General features: G+C 50.0%; 3 protein-coding genes across 5 annotated transcripts; all 3 read left to right on the top strand.

Moving 5' to 3' along the window:
- The first annotated feature begins 37 nt into the window (after nt 1–37).
- Nucleotides 38–3,074, top strand: LOC135393525 (uncharacterized). Of its 3 annotated transcripts, none has more exons than XR_010422666.1 (7): nt 38–141; nt 1,012–1,119; nt 1,258–1,365; nt 1,504–1,611; nt 2,483–2,589; nt 2,728–2,835; nt 2,973–3,074. XR_010422666.1 is itself a non-coding variant. In XM_064623936.1 (6 exons), exons 1-5 carry the CDS (start codon nt 822–824, stop codon nt 2,587–2,589), a joined length of 483 nt encoding a protein of 160 aa, XP_064480006.1. In that variant the 5' UTR covers nt 785–821; the 3' UTR covers nt 2,973–3,074. The 3 variants fall into 3 exon arrangements, 1 of the variants encoding a protein (XP_064480006.1); XR_010422665.1 differs by lacking the exon at nt 38–141 and adding an exon at nt 785–873; XM_064623936.1 differs by lacking the exons at nt 38–141; nt 2,728–2,835 and adding an exon at nt 785–873.
- Nucleotides 3,075–3,198: 124 nt separating this feature from the next.
- Nucleotides 3,199–12,259, top strand: LOC135392019 (uncharacterized). Its single transcript, XM_064622633.1, has 13 exons — nt 3,199–3,326; nt 3,465–3,572; nt 3,711–3,818; nt 3,957–4,064; nt 4,203–4,310; nt 4,449–4,556; nt 4,695–4,802; nt 4,941–5,048; nt 5,182–5,288; nt 5,427–5,534; nt 5,673–5,780; nt 5,914–9,551; nt 11,830–12,259. The coding sequence occupies exons 1-9, from the start codon at nt 3,275–3,277 to the stop codon at nt 5,286–5,288; spliced, it is 915 nt and encodes a 304-aa protein (XP_064478703.1). The 5' UTR covers nt 3,199–3,274; the 3' UTR covers nt 5,427–5,534; nt 5,673–5,780; nt 5,914–9,551; nt 11,830–12,259.
- A 746-nt stretch (nt 12,260–13,005) lies between these two features.
- On the top strand, nt 13,006–14,891 carry LOC135392018 (probable G-protein coupled receptor Mth-like 1). Its single transcript, XM_064622631.1, has 2 exons — nt 13,006–13,036; nt 13,158–14,891. The coding sequence occupies exon 2, from the start codon at nt 13,232–13,234 to the stop codon at nt 14,459–14,461; it is 1,230 nt and encodes a 409-aa protein (XP_064478701.1). The 5' UTR covers nt 13,006–13,036; nt 13,158–13,231; the 3' UTR covers nt 14,462–14,891.
- Nucleotides 14,892–17,577: the final 2,686 nt, after the last annotated feature.

Genomic DNA, 17,577 nt, shown 5'->3' with positions numbered 1-17,577 from the left:
CTGTATGTCCTCATCTTATCTTTGATTTTGCAGCCTCAAAGCTCCAGTTCCTCTGTGGCAGCCTGTCAGCCCTAAGCCCGAGGAGTCCGATGCCTTCAAGATCCTCCCTGGGTATCTTTCCCGCGGCTCGCCCCTCGATAGGTGAGTTTCTATGAGGCCTCTTGGGTCGCACCTCTTTCTCACGACTGCGTTGGCATATTACCTGCCCTAGCATCATTCTTGTCATGTAACTTTCACCTTGGGGAGCTGTATGTCCTCATCTTTGATTTTGCAGGATCAAAGCTCCATCTGCTCTGTGACAGCCTATCAGCTTTTAACCCAAGGAGTCCGATGCCTTCAGGATCCTCCCTGGGTCTCTTCCCGCGGCTCGCCCCTGGATAGGTGAGTTTCTATGAGGCATATTGGGTCGGGCCTCTTCCTCACGGCTGCGCTGGCATATTACCTGCCCTAGCATCATTCTTGTCATGTAACTTTCACCTTAGGGAGCTGTATGTCCTCATCCTATCTTTGATTTTGCAGCCTCAAAGCTCCAGCTCCTCTGTGTCAGCCTGTCAGCCCTAAGCCCAAGAAGTCCGATGCCTTCAGGCTTCTTCCTGGGTCTCTTTCCCGCAGCTCGGCCATCGATAGGCGAGTTTCTATGAGGCCTCTTGAGTCGCACCTCTTCCTCACGACTGCGTTGGCATATTACCTGCCCTAGCATCATCCTTGTGATGTAACTTTCACCTTGGGGAGCTGTATGTCCTCATCCTATCTTTGATTTTGCAGCCTCAAAGCTCCAGTTCCTCTGTGACAGCCTGTCAGCCCTAAGCCGAAGAAGTCCGATGCCTTCAAGATCCTCCCTGGGTCTCTTTCCCGCGGCTCGCCACTCGATAGGTGAGATCCTATGAGGCCTCCTGGGTTGCACCTCTTCCTCACGGCTGCGCTGGCATATTACCTGCCCTAGCATCATTCTTGTCATGTAACTTTCACCTTGGAGAGCTGTATATCCTCATGCTATCTTTGATTTTGCAGCCTCAAAGCTCCAGTTCCTCTGTGGCAGCCTGTCAGCCCTAAGCCCAAGGAGTCCGATGCCTTCAAGATCCTCCCTGGGTCTCTTTCCCGCGGCTCGCTCCTCGATAGGTGAGTTCCTATGAGGCCTCCTGGGTCGGACCTCTTCCTCACGGCTGCGCTGGCATATTACCTGCCCTAGCATCATTCTTGTGATGTAACTTTCACCTTGGAGAGCTGTATGTCCTCATTCCAGCTTTGATTTTGCAGCCTCAAAGCTCCAGTTCCTCTGTGGCAGCCTGTCAGCCCTAAGCCCGAGGAGTCCGATGCCTTCAGGCTTCTCCCTGGGTCTCTTTCCCGCGGCTCGCCCCTCGATAGGTGAGTTTCTATGAGGCCTCTTGGGTCGCACCTCTTCCTCACGACTGCGTGTGCATATCACCTGACCTAACATCATTCTTGTGATGTAACTTTCACCTTGGGGAGCTGTATGGCCTCATCCTATCTTTGATTTTACAGCCTCAAAGCTCCAGCTCCTCTGTGACAGCCTGTCAGTCTTAAGCCCAAGGAGTCCGATGCCTTCAGGCTTCTTCCTGGGTATCTTTCCCGCGCCTCGCCCCTCTATAGGTGAGTTTCTATGAGGCCTCTTGGGTCGCACCTCTTCCTCACCACTGCATGTGCATATCACCTGACCTAACATCATTCTTGTCATGTAGCTTTCACCTTGGGGAGCTGTATGTCCTCATCCTATCTTTGATTGTACAGCCTCAAAGCTCCAGTTCCTCTGTGACAGCCTGTCAGCCCTAAGCCCAAGGAGTCTGATGCCTTCAGGCTTCTCCCTGGGTCTCTTTCCCGCGGCTCGCCCCTCGATAGGTGAGTTTCTATGAGGCCTCTTGAGTCGCACCTCTTCCTCACGAGTGCGTTGGCATATTACCTGCCCTAGCTTCATTCTTGTCATGTAACTTTCACCTTGGGGAGCTGTATGTCCTCATCTTATCTTTGATTTTGCAGCCTCAAAGCTCCAATTCCTCTGTGGCAGCCTGTCAGCCCTAAGCCCGAGGAGTCCGATGCCTTCAAGATCCTCCCTGGGTATCTTTCCCGCGGCTCGCCCCTCGATAGGTGAGTTTCTATGAGGCCTCTTGGGTCGCACCTCTTCCTCACGACTGCGTGTGCATATCACCTGACCTAACATCATTCTTGTGATGTAACTTTCACCTTGGGGAGCTGTATGGCCTCATCCTATCTTTGATTTTACAGCCTCAAAGCTCCAGCTCCTCTGTGACAGCCTGTCAGTCTTAAGCCCAAGGAGTCCGATGCCTTCAGGCTTCTTCCTGGGTATCTTTCCCGCGCCTCGCCCATCTATAGGTGAGTTTCTATGAGGCCTCTTGGGTCGCACCTCTTTCTCACGACTGCGTTGGCATATTACCTGCCCTAGCATCATTCTTGTCATGTAACTTTCACCTTGGGGAGCTGTATGTCCTCATCTTTGATTTTGCAGGATCAAAGCTCCATCTGCTCTGTGACAGCCTATCAGCTTTTAACCCAAGGAGTCCGATGCCTTCAGGATCCTCCCTGGGTCTCTTCCCGCGGCTCGCCCCTGGATAGGTGAGTTTCTATGAGGCATATTGGGTCGGGCCTCTTCCTCATGGCTGCGCTGGCATATTACCTGCCCTAGCATCATTCTTGACATGTAACTTTCACCTTAGGGAGCTGTATGTCCTCATCCTATCTTTGATTTTGCAGCCTCAAAGCTCCGGTTCCTCTGTGACAGCCTGTCAGCCCTAAGCCCAAGCAGTCCGATGCCTTCAAGATCCTCCCTGGGTCTCTTTCCCGCGGCTCGCCCCTCGATAGGTCAGTTCCTATGAGGCCTCCTGGGTCGCACCTCTTCCTCAAGGCTTCGTTCGCATATTAACTGCCCTAGCATCACACTTGTCACGTAACTTTCACATTGGAGAGCTGTATGTCTGATCCTGACTTTGATCTTGCAGCCTCAAAGCTCCAGCTCCTCTGTGTCAGCCTGTCAGCCCTAAGCCCAAGGAGTCCGATGCCTTCAGGCTTCTTCCTGGGTCTCTTTCCCGCAGCTCGGCCATCGATAGGCGAGTTTCTATGAGGCCCCTTGAGTCGCACCTCTTCCTCACGACTGCGTTGGCATATTACCTGCCCTAGCATCATCCTTGTGATGTAACTTTCACCTTGGGGAGCTGTATGTCCTCATCCTATCTTTGATTTTGCAGCCTCAAAGCTCCAGTTCCTCTGTGACAGCCTGTCAGCCCTAAGCCCAAGAAGTCCGATGCCTTCAAGATCCTCCCTGGGTCTCTTTCCCGCGGCTCGCCACTCGATAGGTGAGTTCCTATGAGGCCTCCTGGGTTGCACCTCTTCCTCACGGCTGCGCTGGCATATTACCTGCCCCAGCATCATTCTTGTCATCTAACTTTCACCTTGGGGAGCTGTATGTCCTCATCCTATCTTTGATTTTGCAGCCTCAAAGCTCGAGTTCCTCTGTGGCAGCCTGTCAGCCCTAAGCCCAAGGAGTCCGATGCCTTCAAGATCCTCCCTGGGTCTCTTTCCCGCGGCTCGCCACTCGATAGGTGAGTTCCTATGAGGCCTCCTGGGTTGCACCTCTTCCTCACGGCTGCGCTGGCATATTACCTGCCCCAGCATCATTCTTGTCATCTAACTTTCACCTTGGGGAGCTGTATGTCCTCATCCTATCTTTGATTTTGCAGCCTCAAAGCTCCAGTTCCTCTGTGACAGCCTGTCAGCCCTAAGCCCAAGAAGTCCGATGCCTTCAAGATCCTCCCTGGGTCTCTTTCCCGCGGCTCGCCACTCGATAGGTGAGTTCCTATGAGGCCTCCTGGGTTGCACCTCTTCCTCACGGCTGCGCTGGCATATTACCTGCCCTAGCATCATTCTTGTCATCTAACTTTCACCTTGGGGAGCTGTATGTCCTCATCCTATCTTTGATTTTGCAGCCTCAAAGCTCGAGTTCCTCTGTGGCAGCCTGTCAGCCCTAAGCCCAAGGAGTCCGATGCCTTCAAGATCCTCCCTGGGTCTCTTTCCCGCGGCTCGCTCCTCGATAGGTGAGTTCCTATGAGGCCTCCTGGGTCAGAGCTCTTCCTCACGGCTGCGCTGGCATATTACCTGCCCTAGCATCATTCTTGTCATGTAACTTTCACCTTGGAGAGCTGTATATCCTCATGCTATCTTTGATTTTGCAGCCTCAAAGCTCCAGTTCCTCTGTGGCAGCCTGTCAGCCCTAAGCCCAAGGAGTCCGATGCCTTCAAGATCCTCCCTGGGTCTCTTTCCCGCGGCTCGCTCCTCGATAGGTGAGTTCCTATGAGGCCTCCTGGGTCGGACGTCTTCCTCACGGCTGCGCTGGCATATTACCTGCCCTAGCATCATTCTTGTCATGTAACTTTCACCTTGGAGAGCTGTATGTCCTCATTCCAGCTTTGATTTTGCAGCCTCAAAGCTCCAGTTCCTCTGTGGCAGCCTGGCAGCCCTAAGCCCAAGGAGTCCGATGCCTTCAAGATCCTCCCTGGGTATCTTTCCCGCGGCTCGCCCCTCGATAGGTGAGTTTCTATGAGGCGTCTTGGGTCGCACCTCTTCCTCACGACTGCGTTGGCATATTACCTGCATTAGCATCATTCTTGTCATGTAACTTTCACCTTGGGGATCTGTATGTCCTCATCCTATCTTTGATTTTGCAGCCTCAAATTTCCAGTTCCTCTGTGACAGCCTGTCAGCCCTAAGCCCAAGGAGTCCGATGCCTTCAGGCTTCTCCCTGGGTCTCTTTCCCGCGGCTCGCCCCTCGATAGGTGAGTTTCTATGAGGCCTCTTGGGTCGCACCTCTTCCTCACGACTGCGTGTGCATATCACCTGACCTAACATCATTCTTGTGATGTAACTTTCACCTTGGGGAGCTGTATGGCCTCATCCTATCTTTGATTTTACAGCCTCAAAGCTCCAGCTCCTCTGTGACAGCCTGTCAGTCTTAAGCCCAAGGAGTCCGATGCCTTCAGGCTTCCTCCTGGGTATCTTTCCCGCGCCTCGCCCCTCTATAGGTGAGTTTCTATGAGGCCTCTTGGGTCGCACCTCTTTCTCACGACTGCGTTGGCATATTACCTGCCCTAGCATCATTCTTGTCATGTAACTTTCACCTTGGGGAGCTGTATGTCCTCATCTTTGATTTTGCAGGATCAAAGCTCCATCTGCTCTGTGACAGCCTATCAGCTTTTAACCCAAGGAGTCCGATGCCTTCAGGATCCTCCCTGGGTCTCTTCCCGCGGCTCGCCCCTGGATAGGTGAGTTTCTATGAGGCATATTGGGTCGGGCCTCTTCCTCACGGCTGCGCTGGCATATTACCTGCCCTAGCATCATTCTTGTCATGTAACTTTCACCTTAGGGAGCTGTATGTCCTCATCCTATCTTTGATTTTGCAGCCTCAAAGCTCCTGTTCCTCTGTGACAGCCTGTCAGCCCTAAGCCCAAGCAGTCCGATGCCTTCAAGATCCTCCCTGGGTCTCTTTCCCGCGGCTCGCCCCTCGATAGGTCAGTTCCTATGAGGCCTCCTGGGTCGCACCTCTTCCTCACGGCTGCGCTGGCATATTACCTGCCCTAGCATCATTCTTGTCATGTAACTTTCACCTTGGGGAGCTGTATGTCCTCATCCTGTCTTTGATTTTGCAGGCTCAATGCTCCAGTTCCTCTCTGACAGCCTGTCAGCCCTAAGCCCAAGGAGTCAGATGCCTTCAAGTTCCTCCCTGGGTTCCTTTCTCGCGGCTCGCCCCTCGATAGGTGAGTTCCTATGAGGCCTCCTGGGTCGGACCTCTTCCTCACGGCTGCGCTGGCATATTACCTGCCCTAGCATCATTCTTGTCATGTAACTTTCACCTTGGGGAGCTGTATGTCCTCATCTTTGATTTTGCAGGATCAAAGCTCCAGCTCTTCTGTGACAGCCTGTTCGTATCCAGCCTTCACGGCTACGTGCGCTTACTATCTCCCCTATCGTGTATTTCTTGTTATGCTGTTTTCTCCTTAGAGAGCTGTGTGCCTGATATGGACTCCAGCTCCTGCTCCTCTGTGACAGCCTGTCAGTCCTAAGTCGAAGGAGTCCGATGCCTGCAGGCTCCTCCCTTCGCCCGTTCCCTGCAGCTGCCCCTCCACAGGCTAGTTTCTATATCTCCCATCAGCTCCTTCACTGTCGGCGTAACCACCATCATCGGGCCGTGCTCTGGCAACACCCCTCAGAGCTTGGGTGCACGGACAGACGTTTCTCTCGCAACACTCCTTGGCCCTGTGCAGCGAGCTAGCCAGTGGAGAGTCACAAAAGCGGTGCTCCGCTTTCTGCGTGATTCGGGCCTCCTGGACTCCCTGTGAGCTGAGGGTCTTTTTCATTTTTTTCCCTTGTTTTTATTTATTTATTTGTCTTTTTGTTATTTCTTTTTCTTTCTTGTGTATATTTTTCCTTTATTTTCCCTTTTTTTGTTAAGGGAATAGCAAGCCGGCGTGCTGCATGGCTTACCTTTCCGCTTTCTTTTTCTTTTTTTTTCTGCCAATAAATCCCCCTCGTTTCCGAAGAGGACGAGCACAAAATTAACGCAGAAAAAGTGGATACAGTCACGTGGTCACCCCCAGAGGCGAGATCACCACACAACTTCAACCACAAACATGAACTAAAATGTACAACATGATCAACTTTAAAGGAACAAGAGCACAAATCGCGCCACAAATGCAAATGCGAGACACATAACAATACTGCTAGAACAACTGACCCTGGCGCTGCGCACCCCCTACGACATCGCTTCTCCACCAGACCATGGTCGATGTCGTGGCCGACGAACCCTAAAGACGACGTTCCCGAGCCACCAAAGGAGCGAAGACGGCGACTTGGTAGGCAGGCCTGCTGTCCCACTTGGAGGCTCGGTCCCAGAAGTTCCGCTACCATCCTCCGTCGGTCTGTCTCGTCGCTCACCTCGACGTCCGGTGCACCTCCGGTCGGTCGTCGCCAGCTGGGCCTCTGGGCCGTACCTTCGGTTGCCCGAACATCAGCGCTGGTGGAAGGAGACGACGGCAACGAATCCCCCAAGTCTAATGCCACAGCTTCCGTTTACACCGTGATGCCCTTGGACGAAATGCCGCTCCTTGGGTGTAACAACCAGGGTTGGTTACGGAAAATAATACTGTTTCCACTTCTGTTAGCTAAGTTCGGCAGCTAAGCAATTCAAAATTTTCTTTCCGTTTGTTTTCGTTTCCTGCGGGATTCGGGTATTTAATCTTTCTCGTCTCAGGTAACCAACCCTAGTAACAACACTGTTAAAGAAGAATAGGTGTCACCCCCTCCCATGTCAAATAATGTTTTATGGCTCCCAACTGCTGGGGGAACGCGAGCAGTAACAACCTTTTGAAAACAATAGAGCGCGCTGTCTCTCTGATACTAGAAAATTAGAAAAGTTTGTGAAGCAGATTTCATCAAGAATCCCGGATCGTCGCATCTTGCACGATTTACACCTGCGCAACACTCATGCATTGCTGGACGTAAAACGTCAAGTTTCTTTCTATGTGTCGTCTATCCCTTCCCATAAGAGCTAGCAGAGTCCGAGAAACATTGCACAGTCGAACGCTTTTCCTACAATTTCCTGCAATTTTCTACGAAAATGTGTATTTGCGTGATATGCTTCTACACGTTTTCCCATCGTATTGAATCCTCATACTGCGAAATTTAATCGCCATGCCGCCACTTTTAATCCTCATACCGTAGGATTTAATCATTATGCTGTAGAATTCAATCTAACACTCTCAGGTCATCTCTTCAGTTCCTCTTTCCACTACAATGGGACAGTATCGGACTGCCTGCATGATTTTACTCCTGGCTCCTAGAGCTACTCTTTGTTTGAGGAAATGTATTGAACGTCAACACTCGTACACTATTCATTACGATGAGACCTGCACAAGCTAGTATGTACAGGGTTCGTCAAGATAACCTTCAAGGTTTGTAATGAAGATAAAACAAATAAGAACAGCGTCGGGAAGCTAAAGTAGATGTTAGAGGATGTATTATGCCACAAAATTTTATGTCTATAATGCCGCTTGGTGTGTTTCTCTGCGGATAAATCGTGAAAAAAAAAACAAAAAAACGCCGCTTCCTAATCGGTTATACCTGTGTTTCAGCTCCACTTGTTCACTTGGTTTCGATGTCGTCTGCAACGCCGCGTTCGACCGTTTCGCCATCTGACGGAAAGGAGCTGGACTCTTTGCAGTACAATAGCATAGTATAAGACTACCTATTCAAGCTGTTACGACTATTTACCGATTTACAGCTACAAATGGACATTTTTTTGCTACGCTTTGGACTACTCTGAGATAGTATGAGACTACCTGCATGATATAGTATATTATTGGATAATATAGACAAGCCTAGAAATGTGACAGAGTAAAAACAAATGTGTTTTGCTTTTCTTCTTGATTACGGGTGACCACTCACAGTTTCGGTTTATGGAACCGCCTGTCCCAGCAACAGTGAATGAGTTTCCACTGTTTTCTGAAAGATGGAGCACCATGCACGCGTGGGTGAATGGTGTAGACGCTACACGCCTGAATTAGCTGTCGTACTTCAGTTACAATGCCAATGCCTTCGGGAAGCAAAAGAAAGCCTCTCCCTGAGTGGGCAGAAGCAGAAGATAACGTGGGAAAAACTTAAATCCGAACAATTAAAAAAGTCAAGTTCAAAAGTAACAAAGTTAAAAAAAAGTTAATGTGCGCGTACTGGGCTTTTGTAAAGAGCCAACGCTACAATTAAATAAAACGGGAGTTTTCCGTGTGACGTTGAATTTAGATTGTCTTAACACATCGCATCTGGATAAAATCTCTAGAAAATCCTGATTTAATTGTGTGCATAAAATCAGAAAAAAATCCACCGGATAAAATGCATGTGGATTAAATCCAAACAACTCTGGTTCATAGCGCTACAAATTGATTTTTTATGACTACGGCACACGTATGCTCCTATGAGACTGTATAAGTCTACCTATATGATTTCTGACTATCACTGTTTCCCGGTTCACAGCTACAAATGAACATTTTATGATTACGACTACTCTTTGCACTACAATGGGATTGCGCATGACTGCTTGCATGATTTATGACCTGTTACGACTATTTCCTTATCTACAGCTGTAAATTCACTTTGTACGTCTACGACTACTACTTGCACTGCAATGGGATAGAATATGACTATACGTGTATGACTTATGACCTCTTTACGCTATTTCCTGGTTTACAGCTACACATGCGTGGGTGATTGTTTTTTTTTAAATAAAGACGAAACCGAGGTTACACGCTTTCTGTGCGCAGCGCCGCTATTAGAAAGAAAACAGAAACTTTCCCCGTCACCTGGGAAGCGTGGGGATCCCTCTGCTAGAGGGAGCTACTATTCACGCAGCCTAGGGAAGCGACGTTCGTTGCTCCGGTTTCAGGAAGGGGAAGGTCGCATTGGGAGGCAACGGGAAAGGAGCCAGTGCTACCTGGGTCGGTGTGCGCCAGGAAAGCAGTCTCGCAGCAGACGGTCAGGTAAGTGGCAGACGACATGTCTTAGACGCAGACGACGTGGTGCCCAAACTGCGAACTAAGAAGGGGCTGACAGATTAGACAGCGTGGATAATCTTGCGTAAAGTTGCGTGAACCTCATGCAATACGAGTAAAGTGAAGTTCAGCAGGCTCTTCACGCGAGGGGGTGTTCATGTTCGCGTTGTCACAGAGTTCAGATCAAGGTTTTGGAGAGACAACGATGATGGGATGGTAAAATGTAACACTGTGGAGGGAATACAGACTCGATACGTTTTGTTCCTGAACGGACTCGTAGTCCGTTCAGGAACAGTTCAGGAACAGTCCGTTCCGGTAGTCCGGAAAGTCCAATATAAGAACGTTTATAGGTTCAAGGCGGCAGTAGATGCTGGAGATCGGTTTGTGTCCCCACCAGCTCCCGTGGCTCAGTGGTTAGCGTGCTGGCCACGTCACGTCGAGACTGGGACTGCCGGCTGTGCTGTCTGGGGTTTTTCCTGGGTTTTCATCAGACGCTTTCAGACATATGTCGGCACAGTTCCCTTAGAAGTCGGCCCAGGACGCACATTCCCCCAGGGCGTGAGTCGTGACATTGCCCACATACGTGAGGCCGACAACGGCAAGCCCTATCATCACCACCACCACCACCACCGTTTGTGTCCCCTTACTAGCAACCACTTTTTTGTCTTTCCCTGTTTTTTGTTTCGTTTTGTTTTTAATGTGACAACAACAACCGGTTCTGCGCGTGTGAAATTTTGCGCCAAGCTTACTACGGCGCGTTTCGCGCGCTGATGTACCCGCCATGCGGTTCAAGCTTTTCTATATAGCCCATGCGCATGTACAGATACGCGCCATGGCATGTTCCGATTCTACGAAACAATAAAGTAAACATTGCTTAAGGTAAACGTTGCTTCCAGCACCGCGTGTCGGAGATTTCCGGCGCACGTCAAAAGAACCCCATAGGTCAGTGTTTCCCAAAGTGTGGTCCGCGGACCCGTGGGGGTCCGCGAGAGTGTCCGTGGGGGTCCGCGACCGTCTCTCACATTACAGTGAGGATTTTCGTCCCCATAAATACGCGCTCGTACATGCTGCCCCCTTTCCAAACACCCAGAACTTCCAAAATTGCTACAAGCATGCTTCAACGGCTAGCTTCTAATTTCTGATCGAAAAGTCCTGCAATGCACGTTTGTCCGCGTCATACACATACAAACAAGAAGAAGAAACCAGTCCGGAATCGTTTCTGAAGATGTATCGAAAGCACGCAGCTGTGACGGTATCTGTGTGTATGTGGGTGGGGGAGGGTCCGTGAATTGGTTCTCATCACTTCCGGGGGTCCGTCACCGCCAAAAGTTTGGGAAACACTGCCATAGGTGGTCCAAATTATCCGCAGTCCTACCCTGCGGCACGTGCAACATGTCGCCATACACTCTTAACAACTCTTACGTGTAAACATCACAGTAGCATTAACATTATTATTACTGAAGTCACTTAGAAACATTAGGACAGAATGGGAAGCTCGAAGGTTCTGGGAAAAGAAGCCCGTTTCTTTACGTTTCTTCTTGCATTATAGAAAGGTACCGTAATTTCACGCGTATAAGCCGCACCGCATATAAGCCGCAGGACCGGGTTTTTAGGAACGTTTTGACAACTTTCGGACAGATAGGCTGCCTATCGCAGATAAGCTGCGGGCAGTACGAGGTGACTGATTTGTGCGACGAAGGAGACCATAGAGAAGGTCATAAGCTCTGTGGTCCATACTCTGTGGTCGGCATGGGGTACAACAAAGGTGGTTAGTTCTAGTGTTACCGAGATCGGGTTGTGCCCTTGTTTTACGTTTTCCATGGATCGACGGGTCAGTCGCCTTCCAGAGGTCTACACTTTCGTTAAAGCTGCTTAAGGGAAGGCACCGGAAGGTCAGTTACTCGGATGTGCACGCGCCCCTGTCACGCATTGTTGGTGCATTGGCCGGGCTGCGGTGTTCCAGAGACACCGTCGGCACTTTCGTTAAAACCGGCGTAAGGGGAGAGTAGCAGTCACCAGATAAGCCGCCTCGGTGGACAAGCCGCAGAGCGCCCGTGAGAGAAAAAAAAATCGCGTTAATGTGCGGCTAATATACGTGAAATTACGGTGCACGATGTGTGCAAGAAGAAGGAGCCCTAACAACGCCGCAGTTGACCACGATTATAAAGATTCATTAGCGCGGGAATATGTTGAAACTGTTGAAATAAAGAGCACAGTAGGGAAACACAAATCTGAATATGTCGTCTCATTGTTGCTCTCCTTCCAGAACAAATTCTGCTAGCAGCCCATGGAAGCCGTGCCAGTAAACCACAACAACGTCACAGAGGAACTTCGATATCTGTTATCACGTGTTTCCAAGGGCGACGCAAGGGTACTTAAAGCTTCGTGTCCCCTCTCCTGCTCCATTTCTGCGACTAGTCAATTCAATTCAATATACTCTACCGTAGCTGCAACCGTAGAACCAGACGCGTGAGCCTTCCGCCTTCCTCCACCCCCTTTCATTCCTTCACCGAGCAACGTGCTGCCAACCTAGGCAGGCAAATCGCTCGAATCCCCCCCTGTACAGTATCAGCACAAAAGATACCCCGAGTACCCAAGTGATGACAGCTCCAATGACATGACCTTCTTCTTGGACCTGTTGACTTCTTAGGACACCATCAAGGATTTTTGCCACGGGGGTAAAGCACCTTTGACGAATACTACACCACAACATGGATGTTACTGTCGTTGTGTTGACGACAACCTGCGTTCACTTTGTCGTTTCTGCGATGTCACTTCCAGACAACCTTCGAGCGACTGTGTTGAAGGAAGCCACCAGCGTGCTTGGCGAATACTCTAGTTACAGGTGCGACGACCATCAAGATTCCCACGGAAAACCGGTTTGTTCTTGCGACCCATCTTGTAATCGATACGGCGACTGTTGCATCGACGTTGCTCAAGAGGTACCGCGTGAACGCTACATGTGCACCCAGTTGGAACGTCACGGACGCTACGTCTGGGCGAAAGCATCATGCATCGGAAGAGCAACTCCACAACAAGCAGCGTTCAAGTGCGAGGGACGCTTTACAAACGATGTTCCTGCTTTGTCGTACATCGTCGCCGTTCCTGTCTACCACAGGGGGACTCTCTATCGAAACATCTACTGCGTGCTGTGTAACAACAGAAGTACCAGGGAGATCTACCGGTGGCACAGCCGGCTGGAATGGATAGGACGGGCGCCCGCGAATTTGAGTTCTGGTAGGTTGTTAACGCAAATGGTTTACAACGTTGAACGCCGCGTTTACGGGATAGAGCTAGATGGCGTTGTGTATAATATTACGTTTCGAGCTGCTGAGTTCCAGTGGGACAATTTTACGCAAGCGTTCAACACAACCGAGTGTTCGCCTGTTATAGATACATGTCCCGAAGGAAGTGATCCTGTGCTCGTTCGCAAATGTGAGTTGTACGCTGCCTATTATACGCCGAACAATACGGTAGGTGTATCGTACAAGAACTACCATTGCGCGCTCTGCAATGGTGTGACTTTGGAAACTATTGCGAAAGATTGCGAGCGCAGGGCGCATCTCCAGCCTTTCATACCACTTTCAACCGCAGGAGTTCGCGCCTTCGAAGAAGCCACACCAGAACTAGTAGGTGCGTCATACTTCGAGTTCCTGTATGACCCGTCGATGACCGACAGCGGCTGCGACGAACATGAAATCAAAGTTCCAGGACTGAACTCTTGCCAACCGCTCCGCTGTCCGAAGGGTGCACGTTGGCATCGAAGTGGCAAGTGCATCGGACCAGGCGCCACTCGTAGCTGCCCGTGGGTCGTATATAAAAAGAAATGGGTTACCATTCTTCCAAATCGCTCGCTATATCTAAACTTCAGCGGTGAAATTTATGGTCCCAGCGACTACGAGGCGGACAGCTGGAAAGGACACGTTCTCGTGTGTGTCTCGCACCCAGCGGCGGTCGTCCTTGATCCAACACAGGAGGTTGTAACTGAAGTGTGTGTGGCTTTCAGTATCTCTTGTTTGCTTCTCTTAATAGCTGTTTACGTATCCTTGCCGCATCTCCGGGCTCGTGCAGCTGGACGTGCCATACTCTGCACGTCGACGTCGCTAGTCCTGGCACAAGGGTTGTTCGTCGTATTCGATGACATTCCTCCGCGCACTACGTCCTGCAAACTTGTGGCAGTCGCCCTACACTTCAGCTATCTAGCTTCCTTTTTCTGGAGAAACGCTATAGCGATTGATGTATGTAGATCTCTCGCAACGGACGTCTTTGATCATGGCAGCGAGCATCTGTTCCTATGGTACAGCGGGTACGCGTGGCTCTCCCCGGCGCTTCTGGTAGGAGCGGCTGTGTTGTTGGATGTGTTCCTGGGGGACGCCGTACTAAGTCCGAACTACGGCAGCAGTGTGTGCTTTATATGTCGCCGGGCAAGTTTGTTTGTCTTCTTCTTGGCCCCTGTAGCTACATTACTCGTGGCCAACACAGTTCTTCTCATCGTAACGGCACGGTCACTACGATCTTCCAGCCTCGCTACCGCAGCCAACCGTGGAGATGGCCCGGGAATCTCGTTCCTATTGTACGTGAAATTAGTCGTAGCGTTTGGTCTGACTTGGATACTTGGATTCGTGGCTACTCTGACTTCGATAAGGTGGGTCTGGTATCCGTTCATCGTCATGACAGCACTACAAGGCGTTTACTTATTTTTTGCGTTCGCGTGCAAGAAAGCCGTGATCCGCGATCTTCGAGAACGTTTTTGCCCAAGAAAGAGGGCGAAGAAAGCGGCACGGAAAACATCCAGGCTCCCGACGGTTTCAACAGCAGTGCATCCCTTATTTGTGACACGCTCTGTTAGGAAGACAAACACGAGGGGACTGGAAGTCTCAACGAATACCCAGTGCTAACTCCTGCGCAAGTGAGTGTGTGTGAATTTCTCTTTTTTTTTTCTCCGGGTGAAGTTTTCCTTTTTTTGTTTTTTTTGAAGAGTAGCAAGCTAAATATTGACCTCTCTCAACACTTAAAAACAACAAGAACAACAAGCGACTATCTTTCGAGAATTGACTTGACGTCAGGCGACCCACTACTGTTAACGTGTGTGCTAGCCATCTGGAACGTACTTCTTGAATGATCGTGTTAGCGCCTCGCAACTATAAGGGGAACACTCACGGCCATCGGGATGGAACCACCCTCACAGTGTCCAACAGCGCCCACCTGGGCACCCCACTGCAAGCCCTGTGTGTGTTCTAGTTATTTACTTTATCTCAAGTTTGATCCTTGTACCCTCGGTTCTTGTTGTATGTCCTTGTCAAAATAAATCTTAATTTGCAGGTTTGATTGTTGTCGCATCTGCTTGCATCTGTCCTTGTCCAAACCACCCATCCCAGATTCAGGGCACTAATTGTATAGGGAAGATTTATTCGACGCAATAAACTCTGCAACGCACACGCATGCACCCCTAGTGCCACACTAACACACTAATTTACAGCAGCTTGCTCGCATTCTGTGTTTTGCACGTCCTGCTTGTCCGTGCATCCGACAGTGTGCACTTGTCATGAACAACAGATATACAGTACAGGAAATTCGGTGACTGACGTGTTTGAAGGTATAGGTACTTCTGCTGTGGCACACATGCAAGAGATTCCGGATAGTTTTTCCGTGTAGGAAGTGTGCAAGGGAATTGGTGGGCATTCGGTTGTGTAGCGCCAGTGTGTAGTTGCGCAGTGTCTGTTTTTCTGCATTTTTCTTCGTACCAGAAACTCAAGGAAACGTTGCCGTCATCTCTGTGTCCCCGAAGCGCGCATTCTTTTTAGATGAGTGTTGCCGCCACGAAGCAACTGTAGGTATGAGTAGTGTGAAGACGTGGACAGATAGAGAGAGGGAGGAAGGAAGAATCGTGGGACAGAGGAGGAGAGTTTTCTGTGTCCTGGGCTGACGTTTCCGGGAGCTGTACCAGCGTCCCCTTCTAAAAAGCCTACCGGAAAATCCAAAAAAAGAAAAAAAAAAAGAAAGAAAGACAAAAGCATAGCCGGTCGTAGGGTTCGAACCTACCATCTTCCAGCCTTCGGCGTGACCTTGGATCATCAGCGGACAGATTGGAAATGCGTACTATGATGTTGCAGATCATTATCCTGGACATGATCTCAGCCACCCGTGTGAAGTGCACATGAACGGATATAAGAACATGTTCAAGTGAATTGAAGTGCGACTCGCCTAGGGCTAGGAATAATAACAATAGCTAGGGCCAGGAGGCTGTAGGACCCATGTTGGGATATCCGGTAATGCATGTAGCTTGTGCTTCGGGATAAGACCACATTGTGTCTGATTTGTGTCTCGGGTAAAAGAAGAGTGATGACGACTCATAATGGCTCGAAGCTGAGGATGGCGATGGTGACGCATTGCCAACCGCACGTAGCGACGGAACGTTTCTTGCATGCTGGGAGCTGATACAGGTGGTTCTCGTGTTTCTGCCATGGCTAAGGCGTAGGTCAAGACAGAGTTTGACGCCTAACACTTTCTCTGTGGTAACAGGGAGGTTGTGAAGCAGACGAACGTGATGAGCAACCATCTGACTTATAAGAAATCGGTGAAAGCTGAGCATTGCCCGAGGAGACGTGCCCCACCGGGAACCGTATAGGTAACGAAGGACATTAAGACGACTCTCAGCTCTTGCTTTTAGATAGCGCTACCCACGACAAACCCCGGTCGAGAGTAATGCCGAGAAAGCGTTGATGTGGTGCACGACGTACCTGATGATGACCAATATGCAGTTGAAATGTCTCAAGATGGCGATGCGTAAAAATCACCACTGCAGTCTTTTCTCAGGACAAGTCCAGGCCTCTCTCAAGGGAGAAGTACACTACGCGGTCAAGTGTAGTCTGAAAGCGACGCTGTAAAGCAAGCACCGCTCTCCCGATGACCATATGCAGATGTCATCCGCATAGATACTAATAAATAACCCTCCGGGCAAGAGACCAGGCACAGGGCAACCATGACAGCATTGAAAAGTAAAGGACTGAGTACGCCTCCCTGTGGTATACACCGGCTGACAATGTATGTAAACTCGTATCGCCTTCTGCTGTTCTCATGAAAACAGACCGACCATTAATGAAATCAGCAATACAGCGAAGAGCACGGCCAGTGATGTTGAAATTGTATATGTCGTGATGAACATGGTTGTAGCTTGTCGTATCATATGCTCTCTTTATGTCCAAGAAAATACCCACTGTAAGCTCACCGCGAAATCGAGCCTCTTCAACGTGAGTGACGAAGTTTATGATGCAGTCTATCGAGGTCCGTGCCTTTCTGAAACCTGCCATTTCAGGAGGCAGCAGACGCTGGAACTCTATTCGACGTAGGATAATCCTTTCTGTGATGATCTTACACAAGCAGCTTGTAAGGCTGATGGGCTGAAACGACGTCAACTCTCTGGGTGATTTTCCAGGCTTCAGGACTGGCACAGCTTGCGACGTCTTCCATGACGGGGGGACAAAACCGCGTCTCCAAAAAGAGTCGTTGATCAGATTCATAAGTAAAGTGCGCGACGTCGGTCCCAAGGAGGTTATAGCTTCGTATGAGACCCCATCGGGCCCCGGGGCTGACCGCTTCGTGGACAGGTGGATGGCAGCCTCCAGTTCTTGCATAGTGAAGTCACTGTCCATATATGGGTCTTCAGCTGGCCGTTTAAAATCAACCAGCCTATACACGGCATGTGCAGAGTCCCTGTGGGATATGTTGTGCATGACGCATGTTGTGCATATGCGCATCTGAGGGCCTAATAAAAAGCCTACAAAAAATATTCCCCAATAGACTTTTCGGTCGTGCCTCGATGAACTGCCAGTGCTCAAAACGGCTTCACTTATTCAACCTGGGAGCTTAAGGCCCTTGATGATCAGCCAGACATGCTCCGTAGGCGTGTACGGAGATAATGTAGAACAGACTGTTCTCCATCTCTGCTTGGCCACTAGTTTAAGATGAGTGCAAATTGGTGATCGTAGACTGCAAACCTCGTGATAATCCTCAA

This window comes from Ornithodoros turicata, chromosome 4 (assembly GCF_037126465.1).
Source record: "Ornithodoros turicata isolate Travis chromosome 4, ASM3712646v1, whole genome shotgun sequence".
Classification (NCBI taxonomy): domain Eukaryota; kingdom Metazoa; phylum Arthropoda; class Arachnida; order Ixodida; family Argasidae; genus Ornithodoros; species Ornithodoros turicata.
The sequence above is the reverse complement of the archived record's forward strand: the minus strand, read 5'-3'. Positions and strand labels throughout refer to the sequence as shown.

Bases quoted from the DNA above. Each gene is read 5' to 3' on its own strand.
- LOC135393525 (XM_064623936.1), top strand. From the start codon at position 822: ATGCCTTCAAGATCCTCCCTGGGTCTCTTTCCCGCGGCTCGCCACTCG. The intron at 874-1,011 runs GTGAGATCCTAT...TTGATTTTGCAG, and splicing joins CGCGGCTCGCCACTCGATAG to CCTCAAAGCTCCAGTTCCTC. The intron at 1,366-1,503 runs GTGAGTTTCTAT...TTGATTTTACAG, and splicing joins CGCGGCTCGCCCCTCGATAG to CCTCAAAGCTCCAGCTCCTC.
- LOC135392019 (XM_064622633.1), top strand. From the start codon at position 3,275: ATGCCTTCAAGATCCTCCCTGGGTCTCTTTCCCGCGGCTCGCCACTCG. The intron at 3,819-3,956 runs GTGAGTTCCTAT...TTGATTTTGCAG, and splicing joins CGCGGCTCGCCACTCGATAG to CCTCAAAGCTCGAGTTCCTC. The intron at 4,311-4,448 runs GTGAGTTCCTAT...TTGATTTTGCAG, and splicing joins CGCGGCTCGCTCCTCGATAG to CCTCAAAGCTCCAGTTCCTC.
- LOC135392018 (XM_064622631.1), top strand. From the start codon at position 13,232: ATGACCGACAGCGGCTGCGACGAACATGAAATCAAAGTTCCAGGACTG.